The sequence below is a fragment of the Acinonyx jubatus genome, chromosome E2 (assembly GCF_027475565.1).
Source record: "Acinonyx jubatus isolate Ajub_Pintada_27869175 chromosome E2, VMU_Ajub_asm_v1.0, whole genome shotgun sequence".
In the NCBI taxonomy this organism is placed as follows: domain Eukaryota; kingdom Metazoa; phylum Chordata; class Mammalia; order Carnivora; family Felidae; genus Acinonyx; species Acinonyx jubatus.
Window position 1 is genome coordinate 45,300,808 of NC_069396.1, and position 15,461 is coordinate 45,316,268.

Sequence of the window (15,461 nt, forward strand, 5' to 3'; positions counted from 1 at the left end):
AGACTGCAGCAGAAGTGAAATGTCCTTTTCATCGCATCATGTGCGGGGTACATGATATCCACTGGTGATGTTAACCTTCTTTCTCCCCTCCAAAGTTACTATTTTTCCTTTTCTATACTCTATTCTTTAGGAGCAGCTCACTAAGTCTAGCTTACCCTGGGGGGCAAGGGGCCTGGATTGGGAATTAAGCTTCTGTAGAGTAGGAAATCTATATATTTTATCCAGAATTCTGTATAAAAGATTCGTCTCTTGGGGCACCTGGGTGGCTCAGTCAGCGTCCAACTTCAGCTCAGGTCATGATCTCACAGCTCATGGGTTCAAGCCCCGCATCGGGCTCTGTGATGACACCTCAGAGCCTGGAGCCTGCTTTGGATTCTGTGTCTCCCTTTCTCTGCCCCTCCCCCGCTTGTGCGTGCTCTCTCTCTCTCTCTCTCTCTCTCAAAAATAAATAAAACATTTAAAAATTTTAAAAAAAGATTTGTCTCTTCCCCCTTTATTTCAGTGTGGGCTTATCCATATTTATTTTAGACTTTGAGTTACAATTAAATGTTATTTCTTTTGCTTTGAATATTGATAGCTCTTTTAGTTTGGTTCTTGTGTCCATATAATATCCCCATCCTTTTGTTTTTTGAGGATTTCTTTCCTGGTACTGTTTTCAGATTCATTTTGTTTTTTTCCCCTTCCCTGGTCCTAGAATCAGCCATTTCTCTTAAGAGCCCTGGTTTCTTTTACTGGAAGATAGTATTTATTTATTTTTTTTATTTTTTTTTTTTAACGTTTATTTATTTTTGAGACAGAGAGAGACAGAGCATGAACGGGGGAGGGGCAGAGAGAGAGGGAGACACAGAATCTGAAACAGGCTCCAGGCTCTGAGCCATCAGCACAGAGCCCGACGCGGGGCTGGAACTCACGGACCATGAGATCATGACCTGAGCCGAAGTCAGACGCTCAACCGACTGAGCCACCCAGGCGCCCCTGGAAGATAGTATTTAGAAACCAAGATCTGAGAACTAGGTATACTAATTGTTGCTGGTATGCCATTGCTTCTATGCCCTCTAAACAACCTAACTAGGTAATAAATGTCTGCATAGTCACCCATGTATATATACATGTATCTGTAATTGTTTTATTATCTATCTGTCTGTATTTACATTAAGCTAAACATGAGTTCTTACTGATGTCTGCAACTCCCAACCAGTATTTCAGCCTTCTTGTCTCATTTATCTGTAACTTTCTCCTCCAACAGTGACAAAAGTGGTTTCTACCATCCATCATCCATTTACTTATTTGTTCACCCCCAGTGTACATGGAACATGGCTTCAGAATTGTTTCCCCATGAGAAACAAATTTACTAACTTGGTAGTACTTATGTGCAGTTCCATTTGCTTTTAATTTTCAGTCAAAACATTGATTTTTAAAGTTTATAACTATTATTGTAGCGTAGGGCACAGTTTGTTTTGGTGCATTGATCAACTACAAGCACTTCTTAATTTCCCAATATATGTTGATAATATATATTTTTTATAATATTAATTTCTAGTATAACTTGTGATCAGACAACATAATTTGTATGCTTTTGATCCTTTGAAATATGTACAGACTTGATTTATAGCAGTTTATGGTCCGTTTTTATAAGTAATTTGTGACTGAAAAGGAACTGAATTCTGCAATATTTGGCTTATAGCCATTAAGTTCTAAGTCCACGTTTATTAAATGTCGTACACAGAGTTTGGATTGTGTCAATATTTGGTTTATTTCAGGCTGTGTTAATAGATGAACACAAACTTAATAACCCTTATTAAGCAATCCTCCATGTGCATTGTAGAAAATTAGAAAATAGAGACAGGCAAAAGTGTTTTCAAGATATTAAAATACCTTATTCCTACCACTTTAACACCTTAGTGGATATAAGACATACATGCATATACGTGTTCCTCTTTTTATTAAAGAGACATCATATTCTTATTGTTTTATAACCTGATTTCTTTATCAGTGATTTTTCTATTTTATATTTCTATTACATTTTTATTTTATTGAATCTTCAAAACCCAAATCCTATTCATATTACCCCATTTGGCCCAATCTGATTTGTTCAAATCAGTATCCCAATGCAAGACTGTGCATTGTCTCTTTATCATATCACTGAAATCCCTCTTAATCTAAAACATTCCCTTTATTTCTAATACTAATCCTTTGAAGAGACAAAGCCACTTATATTGCAAAATTTGCCATCTTTTGAACTTATCTCAGTATTGTCCGTGGTATAGTTTGTTTATTCTCTACCCTTTGTATTTTTGTAGATTGGAAATTATTTTCTGTCTTGAGGGATTCACATTAAACATTTGTGGCTCAAGTACATCATAGGCGGTTATGGGTACTCTATCAAAAGACACAACATGTATTGGATTACACTGTTAGTTTTGGAATGTTAAAACTTTATTAAGCTAACAGCTTGATTCCTTCATCATTCAGTTATATTTTTTGCTTTTGTAACTGAACAGAAGTCCCTCTGATCTTGCTTCAGCATTATGACAGCAATCAGTTCTGCAGCGATTACTCTCTTCATAGTTGTAAGAACGGTATACTTAATACGATTGGGAATTGTAAGGTAGTTGTTTCTTTCAATTCTATCATGATTTCTACAGTTTTTTATTGACATGATCTATTTGGCTATTTGGTTATGTTGAAATATAAATTGATTGGAATGCACAGGAAAATATATTTGAAAAAAAAAGAAAAAATATATTTGATTTTTAGTTGCACATTATTTAATGAAAAAATAACTGGGAAATGGCTTCTGTTATCTGAAAAATAATGTTTTTTTTTTATTTGAGAGAGAGAGCGGGGGAAGGGCAAAGGGAGAGAGAGGGAATCTTAAGTAGGCTCCACACTCCACGTAGAGCCTGAGATGGGGCTCATTCCTACGACCCTGGGGTCATGACCAGAGTCGAAATTAAGAGTTGGTGGCTCAACTGACTGAGCCACCAGGGCACCCCATCATTATATTTTTATCTATCTTTCATTTACTTAATATGTTTAATCCAACATGATCACTTTTCCTGCTTTTTTTTTAAATTTTCACAGTTATGACCAAAAACAGCATAATACTCAGAAGCGTGTGTTTTTCAACAAAGCCATAAATCTTTTAAACTTTCCTTACTTTTTTAGCCCAAGATTTGTGAGCATTATCTTGTATCTTCCCTGCGTTGGTCTTGGAATCAAACATTTCTAGTGGCGCCTGGGTGGCTCAGTCAGTTGAGTGTCTGGCTCTTGATTTCAGCTCAGGTCATAATCCCAGGATTGTGGCATCAAGCCCCACATCAGGCTCCACACTGAGCATGGAGCCTGCTTAAGATTCTCTCTCTCTCTCTCTCTCTCTCTCTCTCTCTCTCTCTCTCTCTCTCTCACTCTCTCTCTCTCTCACTCTCTCTCTCTCTCTTCTCATAAAAATAAATGAATATTTCTTTAAGGATTCTCTGATCATAATATTGGATATTTAGAGATGACAGTGTAAATGATCAGGGTGCTGATTGCTATACTAGCCTTTTTTTCCTTTTAGAGAGAGTGTGCACGTGAGTAGGGAGAGGAACAGAGAGAGAGAGATAGAGAGAGAGAGCATCTTAAGCAGACTCCACACTCAGCACAGAGCCCACCACAGGGCTCAATCCCTTGACCCGAGTCAAAATCAAGAGTTGGAAGCTCAATCAACTGAGCCACCTAGGTGCCCCAACTACTAGCTTTTTTGACATTTTTTTCTATTCCATGAAAATTGACCTGTTTCAGATTTTTGTCCTTTGTAGGATAGTTTTTGATCAATATTTTCCTGTTTGTCTTTCCCTTTCACAATTTTAATTTTTTGTTTGTTCTCCCTTTTGTTAATTAGTTTAGCTAGTGTACCATCACATGTTGATTTTTTTCCCCAAGAGATACCTTTTTGAATTTGTATGTTGATTTTCTGTTTCCAAACTCATTAAAATCTGGTTTTTTATCTTTATTCTTTTTGTTTTCCTCTCACTTACTTTGATGTTTTTTTCTAAGCTTTTATTAGTAAATTATTTATTTAATTTGTGTCAAGGTGACAGCTTTTCTCTGGGCATTAGGGCTGGATGTTGTACCTTCTGAAATGTAGTATTTTCATCTTTTGCCTGGTTATACTTCTCTACTTTCACTGTTTATTTCCTTAGTACAATAAAGATACTGACTCTGTTTTTTTATTTTTGACTGCTGACAGCTTTCAAGCCCCACCTCTCCTTCTGCTCCACTTTTGGGGAAGCTGATAAAAAGCCTGAGAGCTCCCTACATTGGTCCCCATGGAAAGTTCAAACCATACAAACCCCTGCCCAGGAACCCTCAGCCCTGCACCACACCCTAACCAGCATAAAAAAAAACAAAAAACTAAGTCAATCTCTTTCCAATCACTCAAGTCCTTTTCAGATGTATTTAAGAACCACTCTGCTCTTTCTAGGAAGCCTCATTATACGAGTAATAAATCGTTTCACACTTACATGATGTATGCATGTCATCATCAGTCTTGACGTCCAAGTCAAAGTTTGTGTGGTTATCCATTCTGCCTCTGCTGGTTGCCACTACATTTATTGATCTAGCATTTAATTAGTAAAGAGCCTTTAGTTTTCTAGATGGAGTGCTTTTTGTTTTCTGATGTTGCTCTTATTTTCAGCGTTATTTTCTGAGGTCAGAGTATGTATCATTCCACCTGCTATACACATCCCACAATTGAGTCACAGATGAATACTCTTTGCCCTTGACTCATGCCCCCTTCATTGTGCGCTGATACTCCTGAGTCTTTTCCTGAATCTCGATTGCCATCTTCCAGCTTATATCTGATATTTCCTTTTAACAGTCAGTCCCAGACACTCTGGTACCCCAAAACATTCCTCCATATTATAATTTCTTGATTCTCTCCAGCATCTCCACATGGAAGGAATTTCTTATTTGATTTGAGTACATATCTGTGAATTGACTGAAAACATATCAAAATACTTATCCGGGAAGTAGAAGGATGGCTGGTCTTGAAAATAAGGAAAAGGAAGAGAGGATGTGGTAAAGGAGGTGAACCAACACAGATTTAGTATATTTAGAATGGAGAAGGAATAACAGAACTGAAGGTAAGCAAGATCAATTAATTTAGCACCTATAATACATCATAACCCTCTAATTCAGTGATGAAAAAGGAAGAATTGTGTCTGCTCTGGGGGAAGTTTAGGGAACTGTTTAGAATATCAAATAAGGAGGGGCGCCCGGGTGGCTCAGTCAGTTAAGCATCCAACTTCAGCTCAGGTCATGATCTTGCGGTTCATGGGTTCAAGTCCTGCGTTAGGCTCTGTGCTGACAGCTCAGAGCCTGGACCCTGCTTCGGATTCTGTGTCCCCCCTCTCTCTGCCCCTTCCCTGCTCACAGTCTGTCTCTCTCTCTCAAAAATAAACATTTAAAAAATTTTTTGTATCTTAAAAAAAAGTATCAAATAAGGAAATTAATGATATCATAATTGGAAACAAAGGGATGGTGGAAGGAATGAAGTGCTAGACCATAAAAAGGGAGACATGGATATAATACTTAGAGTTAGCAGGTGCAGCCTTTCTAAGGGTAGGATATTCATCCTGAGACTGAAGGATGAGAAGGGTCAACCTACAAAGTGCTCAGGTCTAAGGATTCTGGTCAGATGAAATCGTCTGTGGAAAGCATCAAATGATAGGGAAGTTTGTACCATATTCTAAATGCTGAAAAGAAGGAGACAGGGCGCAGAGGGGTCGGTGTTTGGACATGATGCCATATAGGTAAGGAGGAGTCCTGCTATCCTCAGAAAGGGGTTTGGATCGTATTCCAAGAGTAAAGAGAAATCACTGGACAAACCTAGGATGAATTCTTAACCTTTGATCTGTATTTAAATCAGTGATAGATTCAAAATAAAGATGCCATCCAAGGTATTTTTTTCCTCTCACTTCTAATGTAGTTGTCCGTGACACAGGCAGGATATCAGATTTATAACAAGCTTGCCAAAGATCGTGGTCCACACCTAAATTTCAGAAACTTCACTATCTTATGTAACTTCACATACATCTCTGAATTCTTGACCTTTCAAAAAGTTCATAACCATATTTTACAATTCAATAAGTGCTTCATTTATTACAAGTGTTGGTTCATATTTCTTTCACAGAAGTCCCATATTCTCTGTATAAGAAATATAAATTTTTTTTGTTTTCTTCTTTTCTTTCAGATTTGGATTTACATTGTGAGGTAATCAGCTATGTAGAAATGCCCACTTATGAAAAAGATGTATCTTCTACACAACATCAGAGCATATATAACAGAGAGAAACTCTATGAATGTAAGAAATGTCAGAAGAAATTTAGTAGTGGCTATCAATTTATTCTACATCACAGGTTTCATATTGGCGAAAGACTCTATGAATGCAAAGAATGTGGGAAGAACTTTCATAGTGGCTATCAACTTACCCTACATCAAAGATTTCATACTGGCGAGAAACCCTATCAATGTTCAGAATGCAGGAAGAACTTTAAAAGCGGTTATCAACTTACTGTACATCAGAGATTTCATACTGGTGAGAAAACCTATCAGTGTAGGGAATGTGGGAAGGCCTTTATTTATGCCTCACACATCATTCAGCATGAGAGAATCCACACTGGCGGGAGGCCTTATGAATGTCAGGAATGTGGGAAGGCCTTTAGTCAAGGTGGACACCTTAGAATTCATCAAAGAATTCATACTGGTGAGAAGCCCTATAAATATCAGGAGTGTGGGAAGGCTTTTAGTAGGCGCTCAAACCTTGTTGAACATGGGCAAATCCATACTGATGAGAAACCTTATGTATGTGAGAAATGTGGAAAGGCCTTTAAAAGAGGTCATCAACTTACTGTACACCAGAGTGTTTATACTGGTAAAAAGCCATATGAATGTAAAGAATGTGGAAAGGGCTATACCACTGCCTCATACCTTACTCTACATCAGAGAATTCATAAAGGTGGGAAACCATATGAATGTAAGGAATGTAAGAAAACCTTTACCTTGTATAGAAATGTTACTCGACATCAGTGTATTCACACTGGCGAGAAACTTTTTGAATGTAGGCAGTGTGGGAAAGCCTATACTACTGGCTCAAAACTTTTTCAACATCAGAAAACTCACACAGGTGAGAAGCCTTATGAATGTAAGGAATGTGGAAAAGCCTTTAGCTTATATGGATACCTTCATCAACATGAGAAAATTCATACTGGTGTGAAACACTTTGAATGTAAGGAATGTAAAAAAGCCTTTACTTTGTATAGAAATCTTATTCTACATCAGAGTATTCATACTGGTAAGAAACTTTTTGAATGTCAAGAATGTGGGAAGGCCTATAGTACTGGCTCAAACCTTGTTCAACATCAGAAAACTCATACTGGTGAGAAACCCTATGAATGTAAAGAGTGTGGAAAGACCTTTAGTTTGCATGGGTATCTTAATCAACATCAAAAAATTCATACTGGTGTGAAACCCTATGAGTGTAAAATATGTAGGAAAACCTTTACTTTCTATAGAAATCTAACTCTACACCAGAGTATTCATACTGATGAGAAACCTTTTAGATTTAAGGAATGTGGGAAAACCTTTAGACGTAGTTCACACCTTACTGCACATCAGAGTATCCATGCTGATAAGAAACCCTATGAATGTACGGAATGTGGGAAATCCTTTAAAATGTATGGATACCTTACACAACATCAGAAAATTCATACTGGTGGGAAACCCTATGATTGTAAGGAATGCGGGAAGACCTTTAGTCGTGCTTCAAACCTTGTTCAACATGGGAGAATTCATACTGGTGAAAAACCCTACATGTGTAAGAAGTGTGGAAAAAGCCTTCAGATATGGTTCAGCCCTTAAAGCACATCAGGGAATGCATACAGATAATGAAACGCTAAGAACATAAGGAATGTGAGAATGACTTTAGGTACGGCCCAAACTTTTTTAATATCAGCCAGTTCACACTGGTGAGAAATTATTGAATGTTAGTCTTTATAGGTATGTCTTCACCAAATGAGAGAATTCATAATATAGTTATGATTTCAGTGTCACTCCTGTTTTAATGGAATATCTGACTATTTAAACAATGGCAAATTAAACCCTGAATAGCCAAAGCAGTCTTGAAAAAGAACAAAACTGGAGGTATCACAATCCCAGATTTCAAGATATACTACAAAGCTGTAGTAATCAAAGCAGTATGGTACTAGCATAAAAACAGACACATAGGTCAATGGAACAGAATAAAGAACCCAGACGTAAACCCATGACTATATGGTCAATTAATCTTCAACAGAGGAGGCAGAAATATGCAACTGAAAAAAAAACAGTCTCTTCAATAAATGATGTTGGGGAAACTGGACCACTTTCTTACACGATACACAAAAATAAACTCAAAATGGATTCAAGACCTAAATGTGAGATAGGAAACTATTAAAATTTTAGAAGCCAGCATAGGCAGTAATTTCTCTGACATCATCTGTAGCAACATTTTTCTAGATAGGTCCCCTGAGGGAAGGGAAGCAAAAACAAAAATAAACTATTGAGATTACATCAAAAGAAAAAGCTTTTGGGGTGCCTGGTTGGCTCAGTCGGTCAAGTGTCCAACTTTGGCTCAGGTCATGATCTCACAGTTTGTGACTTCAAGCCCCATGTCGGGCTCTGTGCTGACATTTTGGAGCCTGGAGCCTGCTTCGGATTCTGTGTCTCCCTCTCTCTGCCCCTCACCTTCTTTCGCTCTGTCTCTCAGGAATAAAAAAAAACATTAAAAAAAATTTTTTTAATAAAAAGCTTTTGCACAGCAAAGGAAACAGTCAACAAAACTAAAAGGCAACCTCCTGAATGGGAGAAGATATTTGCAAATGACATATCCGATAAAGGGTTAGTACCCCCAAAATATAAAAATTTACAGAACACACACACAATCCAATTAAAAAATGAGAAGACATGAACAAACATTTCTCCAAGGAAGACAAGATGACCAACAGACATGAAAAGATGCTCAACATCACTCATCATCAGGGAAATGCAAAACAAAACCACAATGAGATACCATGTCACAACTGTCAGGATGGCTAAAGTCAGCAACACAAGAAATAGCAAATATTGGTGAGGATGTGGAGAAAAAGGAAACCTCGGGCACTGTGGTGGCAAGGCAAACTGGTGTAGCCACTGAAGAAAACAGTATGGAGTTTCCAGAAAAAATTAAAAATAGAATTAACATAGCACCCAGTATTTTCACTACTGGATATTTACCCAAAGAATACAAAAACACTAATTCGAAAAGATGTATGCACCCCATGTTTATTGCAGCATTATTTACAATAGCCAAACTATGAAAGTGGCCCATGTGGCCCTCAACTGATGAATGGATAAAGATGGTGTGGGCATATCTACAGTGGAATATTACTCAGCCATAAAAAAGAATGAAAGTTTTGCCATTTGCAATAACATGGATCTACAGGATATAATGCTAAGTGAAATAAGTCAGAGAAAGACATACCATATGATTTCACTCATATGTGAAATTTAAGAAACAAAACAAGGGGCACCTAGGTGGCTCAATTGGCTAAGCATTCAACTCTTGATCTCCGCTCAGGTTACCATCTCATGAGATCAAGCCCCGTGTCAGACTCTGCACTGACAGCACAGAGCCTGCTTGGGATTCTTTCTCTGCCCCTCCCCAGCTTGCACACGCTCTCTCTCTCAAAACAAATAAACTTAAAAAAATAAGAAACAAATGAAGAAAAAAATAGACAAACCAAAAAACAGACTCTTAACTATAGGGAACAAACTGATGGTTACCACTGTGGGGAGTAGGGGAGGATGGATAAAACTGGTGAAGGGGACCAAGAGTACACAGATCATGATGAGTACTGAGTAATGTATAGAATTGTTGAATCACTATATTGTACACCTGAAGGTAATAAAACACTATGGTAATTATACTGTAAAAATTTTTTTATTTTATTTTTTTTTAATTTTTTTTAATGTTTATTTATTTTTGAGACAGAGAGAGACAGAGCATGAACGGGGGAGGGTCAGAGAGAGAGAGGGAGACACAGAATCTGAAACAGGCTCCAGGCTCTGAGCTGTCAGCACAGAGCCCGACGCAGGGCTTGAACTCACAAACCGCGAGATCATGACCTGAGCCGGAGTTGGACGCTTAACCAACTGAGCCACCCAGGCGCCCCTAAAAAATTTTTTTAAATAAACAATGACAAGGGGAAAAAAATAGGAATCTCAATTTTTTCATGCCTACAACGTGCATGGAATTTTCAGTTAAATTTTTGGCAAGGATACTACATAGGTGATGCATTAAAAAGTATATTAGTGTTGGGTTTTTCCAGTATTAAGGAGGCAAGATGTTATGGTTATAATGGTGACTGGTAGATGTTGCTACCATAGAGTTCTATTTTGTCACTTCCTTTTCAAAGTTTATAATATCATGTATATGCCCTGAAGTAATGGGAAATTTAAATTGAAGTTAGGGCCAGAAGAATGAAAATCCAAGTCCCATGTATCAGTTGGGAAATTGCCAGTCTCCTACTCTTTGGAAATTCAAGGCATGTGGGGAGCCGAGAATGAATGATAGAACTTTGTTTCTGTTCACTAATCTATTTCCAAAACCTATTCAATGCGTGTTACTTTGCTGGCTTGGTAAAATTGATAAAATGATGAATAAGCATTCAATGTACAAAGCTAGAAAAATAACAAACTCTCAGCCAATATAAAGCAACAGTGGATACAAATAAAGAATTAGAGTTTAATGATAGTAATCAAAATAGCATTCTTTCAAACATTTTCCCTGTGAAAAGCAAGGAATACTCAAAGGGCGGACCTACGCCAGCCGACTCCATCTTGTTCTGTGTCCTCCACCTTGAGTAACTTCCGGATCAGAACACGCCAGGCGACCTGCGTAACAGGACTCCGACCCTTCCCCAGCCAATCAGCCGAGACCACGACCCCCAGCCAATCGGTTGAGGCCACAGCCATTACCTCACCAACTGCCCCTAGACCCCAATAAAACCTTTGTGCTTTTGAAACTCGCTCGCTCTCTCTGGCATCTCACCGCTGCGTCAGTGCAGGTAGGGGATTGAGCTCGAGCTAGCTTTGAATAAAGGCTCTTTACTTTTGCATCGGACTCGGCTCCCTGGTGGTCTTTGGGGATCACGAATTCTGGGCATAACAAATACGTCTAGAAGTACATTTTAGTGATTTGAAGATGAAAGTAATCTTTGGAGGTGTGCCACTGGTCTCAGACCTTGCTGGCTTGATGATTTGCTACAAGGACTCATGATTTAGACTCAAAATTTAGAAAAGTTGCTCTACTTAAGTCTAAAGTTTATTAGAGTGAATGATAATGATTAAATAAAGGGGAAAGATGAGCAGTGTCTGTGAGGCACTAGGTCAGCTTCTAGGTGTTGCCTCTTATTAGAATTACATGAGGATGTGCTAATTTCTTCCAGCAATTATGTGTGATAACGCGCTTAGTGCCAAATATAGAAGCTCATTTGAACCTGTGTCCCTGGCTTTTACTAGGGCTCTTGTAGACATGCAGTACCCACATGACTGACCTGAGCTTCTCAATCTCCAGTTCCTCAGAGGTCAAACTGATAATGCTGGCTGAGGGCTTTGGGCATACAAAAGCAAGCATTCACCCTAATTTGCGTTGTTAGTATTAATTATCTGGTCAAACCAGTACAGCATATCAAGGCAACTATTCCAGGGACTCAAAGGTTTTCTCCCGGAAGCCAGTCAAGGGCCAGTTTTCCTTAACATAGGTCTGTCTTTGGAATGTAGAGTGTTTAAGCACCCTGAATCTGCTGGATAATCCTTTATTGTACAATCAGGCAGTTTTCAGCATTCTGATTAAAATCACTTGATTGCTTAAATACATTATAAAATACCCAGGCAAGAAATGATAGGAAAAAAAATTATTGAGGACATGGAAAATGTCTCAGAAAAAAAGTCAGTAGAAAACTCCGGTTACAAACTATATGTGCTATATACTATTTGTAAAATGTATGCAGGATTCATTACAGAATTACAGACCGTTAGACTTAACTAGGACAAAGAAGTCTTGAGTGTTATAAACCCATATATTAACAATGCTTACGTTTTTGTTTTGGTCTTGGTAGAGTTTTTTTTATTTAAATATATCATAATTTTTGGTTCAGTGCCCATGCCTTACTTGAAGTATATATGTGTGTGAACATTTTTATGTTTTAAGAGGAAGCTATTCTTCAAAGAAGTAGAAAGTTCATTTATTGAAACCATCTATACTTGGTCTTAGACAAATACATTAAATTTGGATTTTTTTCTGTATTGCTTTTGGTTCCTTCAGTTTCTTAGTACCTAAATCTCTAGGATTTCTATATAAATTCATGCATGCCAGATTTGTCTAAACAAACAAAAACAGGTGAAGTCCCCGCGTAGAGTCTCGCATATATTGATGCTGGTCTCGCTGCTACATCCTTTTCCAGATCTTCTTTACAGAAATATTTCCCATGTGTTAGTCATGATATAAGCGAGACAGCTGCTGAATTGTTTCCTTGTTTTGCTTTTTATCAACATGAAACATTGTTTGCCATTCCAACTTTTCGATCAGAGAAAATTCCTATATTTTTAGCAGTTGTGGACATTCACAAGAAAATTGAGTTTCCTTGCAGCTTTGAACCTTAATGAATTCTTTAAGAAGGTATGGAGAACCAAAGTTTTCCTTAGCAAACTGTATAAAAGCTTTGCTGTTAACTGTCCTGCTTCTAATCTAGAAGAACCACATATCTGATTCTGTATTTTCAAAATAAGTAATAGATTTTCAAAATTATTTAGAAGTATTTGGAATTCTTATGCTTGGAACACTATCCCTATGGTGGAAGTCTGGGCTGGGAAAATACGTTGAAATCAACCTAATAAAGCTTCCGTCTGTTGTCCTGTTCATTCCCCTGCAGCTGAAAATGTTATGGAATTTACTCAATATCCCCTTTTGGTTCCAGGTGATTTTTTTTTTTTCCAATTCCAGCAATCACTGAGGCATCTGAGTCTCACATTGTTATCTGGTGCTCAAGGAAGAAGTAAACCAGCTAGCAGAATGTGATCTTGACGAGATCTAGTTCTCTTGATGTTTAACATGACTTGATAATATGCCCCTTCCAGAAAAGATAATCACGTAGATGTGGCAATCCATGAGTATCTTTTGGTTTTTACTCATTGTTGGCTTTCTTTTATACTTAAACTAGTAAAAGAGGTAAAAGAAAAAAAAAATAGAATTGACATAAGAGAGGAGTAGGTTCTCTTTGACTTTGAACAGAGTTCTTAAAATCTTTAGAACTCCAGGCCTTCCCTCCTGCAATGATTCCCTCTGTGATTGCATTTCAAGACTCACTGTCCAAAACTATTAAAAAAATGTTTTTAAGTAATCTCTATACCCAATGTGGGGCTCGAACTTAACCCTAAAATCAAGAGTTGCGTGCTGCACCTACTGAGCCAGCCAGGCACCCCTGTCCAAAATTATTAAAAGAAATGGTAATCAGATACAGTAACATAGGATACTGAGAGCCAAAGCAGATGTTACATACTGATAGGTGTTTTTGTTTTTTAACGCACGCCAAAAAATCCTTACAATGCACATACTAGAGTATTCTGGGAAGATTCTGTAGTAGAAAGCACCAGGAATCTGTCCCTCCACTTGAACAATTCCACTGGCAGAATCTGTCTGATGTGATGATTTTCTAGCTCTGGAGTCTACTGAAGATGTAGTTGAAGTCTTGGTTAATTTCAGGGATCTGTGCTCTAAAGATGGTGAAGATGGTAAATTTTACGTCTGTTTTACCACCACAACAACAAAAAATTGGAAAAGCGGCACTTGGGTGGCCCAATTGGTTAAGCATCTGACTTTGGCTCAGGTCATGATCTCTCAGTCTGTGAGTTTGAGCCCCGCATTGGGTTATGTGCTGACAGCTTAGAGCCTAGAGCCTGCTTTGGATTCTGTGTCTCTGTCCCTCTCTCTCTGCCCCTCCTCTTCTTGCACTCTGTCTCTCTTAAAAATACACATTAAAAAATTTTTTTAATTGGAAAAAACACTCTAAAATATCATACTGATTTTTATAGTACAGGTTTATTATGAATATTTAATCAGCTTTTCAGTTCCAAATTTTGAAATACTAATTTTTATAATGAAATTAGTAAAAAGCAAATAGTTCGTGTTTCTTCCTTCTTTATTCTGTATTTTAAGGCCTAAAATTTCACCTGTTGTCTTAATATCTTTAATATCTTAATGTCTTAGCCTCACAGGACCCCCAAAGGCCTACCCGTGAGTTCCCTTGCTCTAACCAGAGATATCCCAGTCAGTAGGAAAAGCTCTCAGCCAGGTAATCCAGATATTAGCTGGATCAGCTGCACCCTAGTCCTCAACCTAATGGCTTTCACCTCCCTACTAGCCCACAAAATTATTCAAGCAAACCAATCACATCTTCCCATGGAAATTAGGGGCACCTACCTTGCTGCTACAAAATCAGCCTCCCACAGCCCCTGCTGGTTTACTCTGCTCCCTAGTGTAGCCACCCCCATGGTATATGGTGTCGTCCTTCCCTGGGATGTGAGGATATATGATTAATAAACTGCTATCAATTTCATTTATCCAGTGTCTAGATATCAAGTGTTCAGACATCTCCAGAACCCTAGGGTGGGACTTCTGTCACCAAGGAAGTGAGGAGGAGGCCAAAAAAAACACCTTCCTACTCATTTGTACTACTGTTTCATGAGCTTTCTGTGCCCACACTGCGTAGGATTTTTATAAAACTCAAACTTCAAATAGAGATGCTAAATCCTGTCCTCAGCCTAGTTTTTATGTGTTGTCTGAAGTTGAGCTACCTAAAATAATCTTAGAAATAGGTCTTTGATTGAAATTTCATTTTGCTGAGTCTACAGATTTAAGAGAAATATTATTACACTGTTGTCCTCTTTATAAGACGTATGAGGCTAAAATTACAGGTGTAGAAACCTCATTGAACTTGATTCAAAGGAAATAGATGCTTTTTCAGGCTTGGAGAAAGTGGAGCATTAGAATAAGAACTAGGCAAAATGAGTTGTGTTGAGTATGGAAATAAATACTCCATACATTGCTGCGAAAATGTAAAATGGTACAGTCATGTTAAGGAGAAATTTGTCAACATCACAAGTCAAAATTTACATAACCCACTTTTGAGAATTTAATTTACATATCAACCTAAAAATAAGCAAACTGATGTATATGTAGGAATACTGATTAGAGTATTGCTTTTAACAAAGGAAATTCTTTAAAATACTTAGAAGACTTGTTTCTTAAATTAGGGTGTAGCCATACTTTGCGCCCTTAGGCAACTGTTGGAAATTATGACACTATGTACTGATTTGGAAACACATTTGTGTGAAGAAAAATA

The 15,461-nt window shown here is 37.8% G+C and overlaps 1 protein-coding gene across 1 annotated transcript in view; it reads left to right on the forward strand.

The window, feature by feature from the left end:
- Nucleotides 1-15,461, forward strand: part of LOC106980266 (zinc finger protein 585A) — a 404,538-nt gene that overhangs the window by 366,523 nt on the left and 22,554 nt on the right. The window contains exon 10 of the mRNA XM_053210183.1: nt 6,598-9,948. Coding sequence (XP_053066158.1) covers nt 6,598-7,902 — 1,305 coding nt within the window. The 3' untranslated portion in view covers nt 7,903-9,948. Of the gene's footprint in view, nt 1-6,597 lie in introns of the transcript that reaches the window.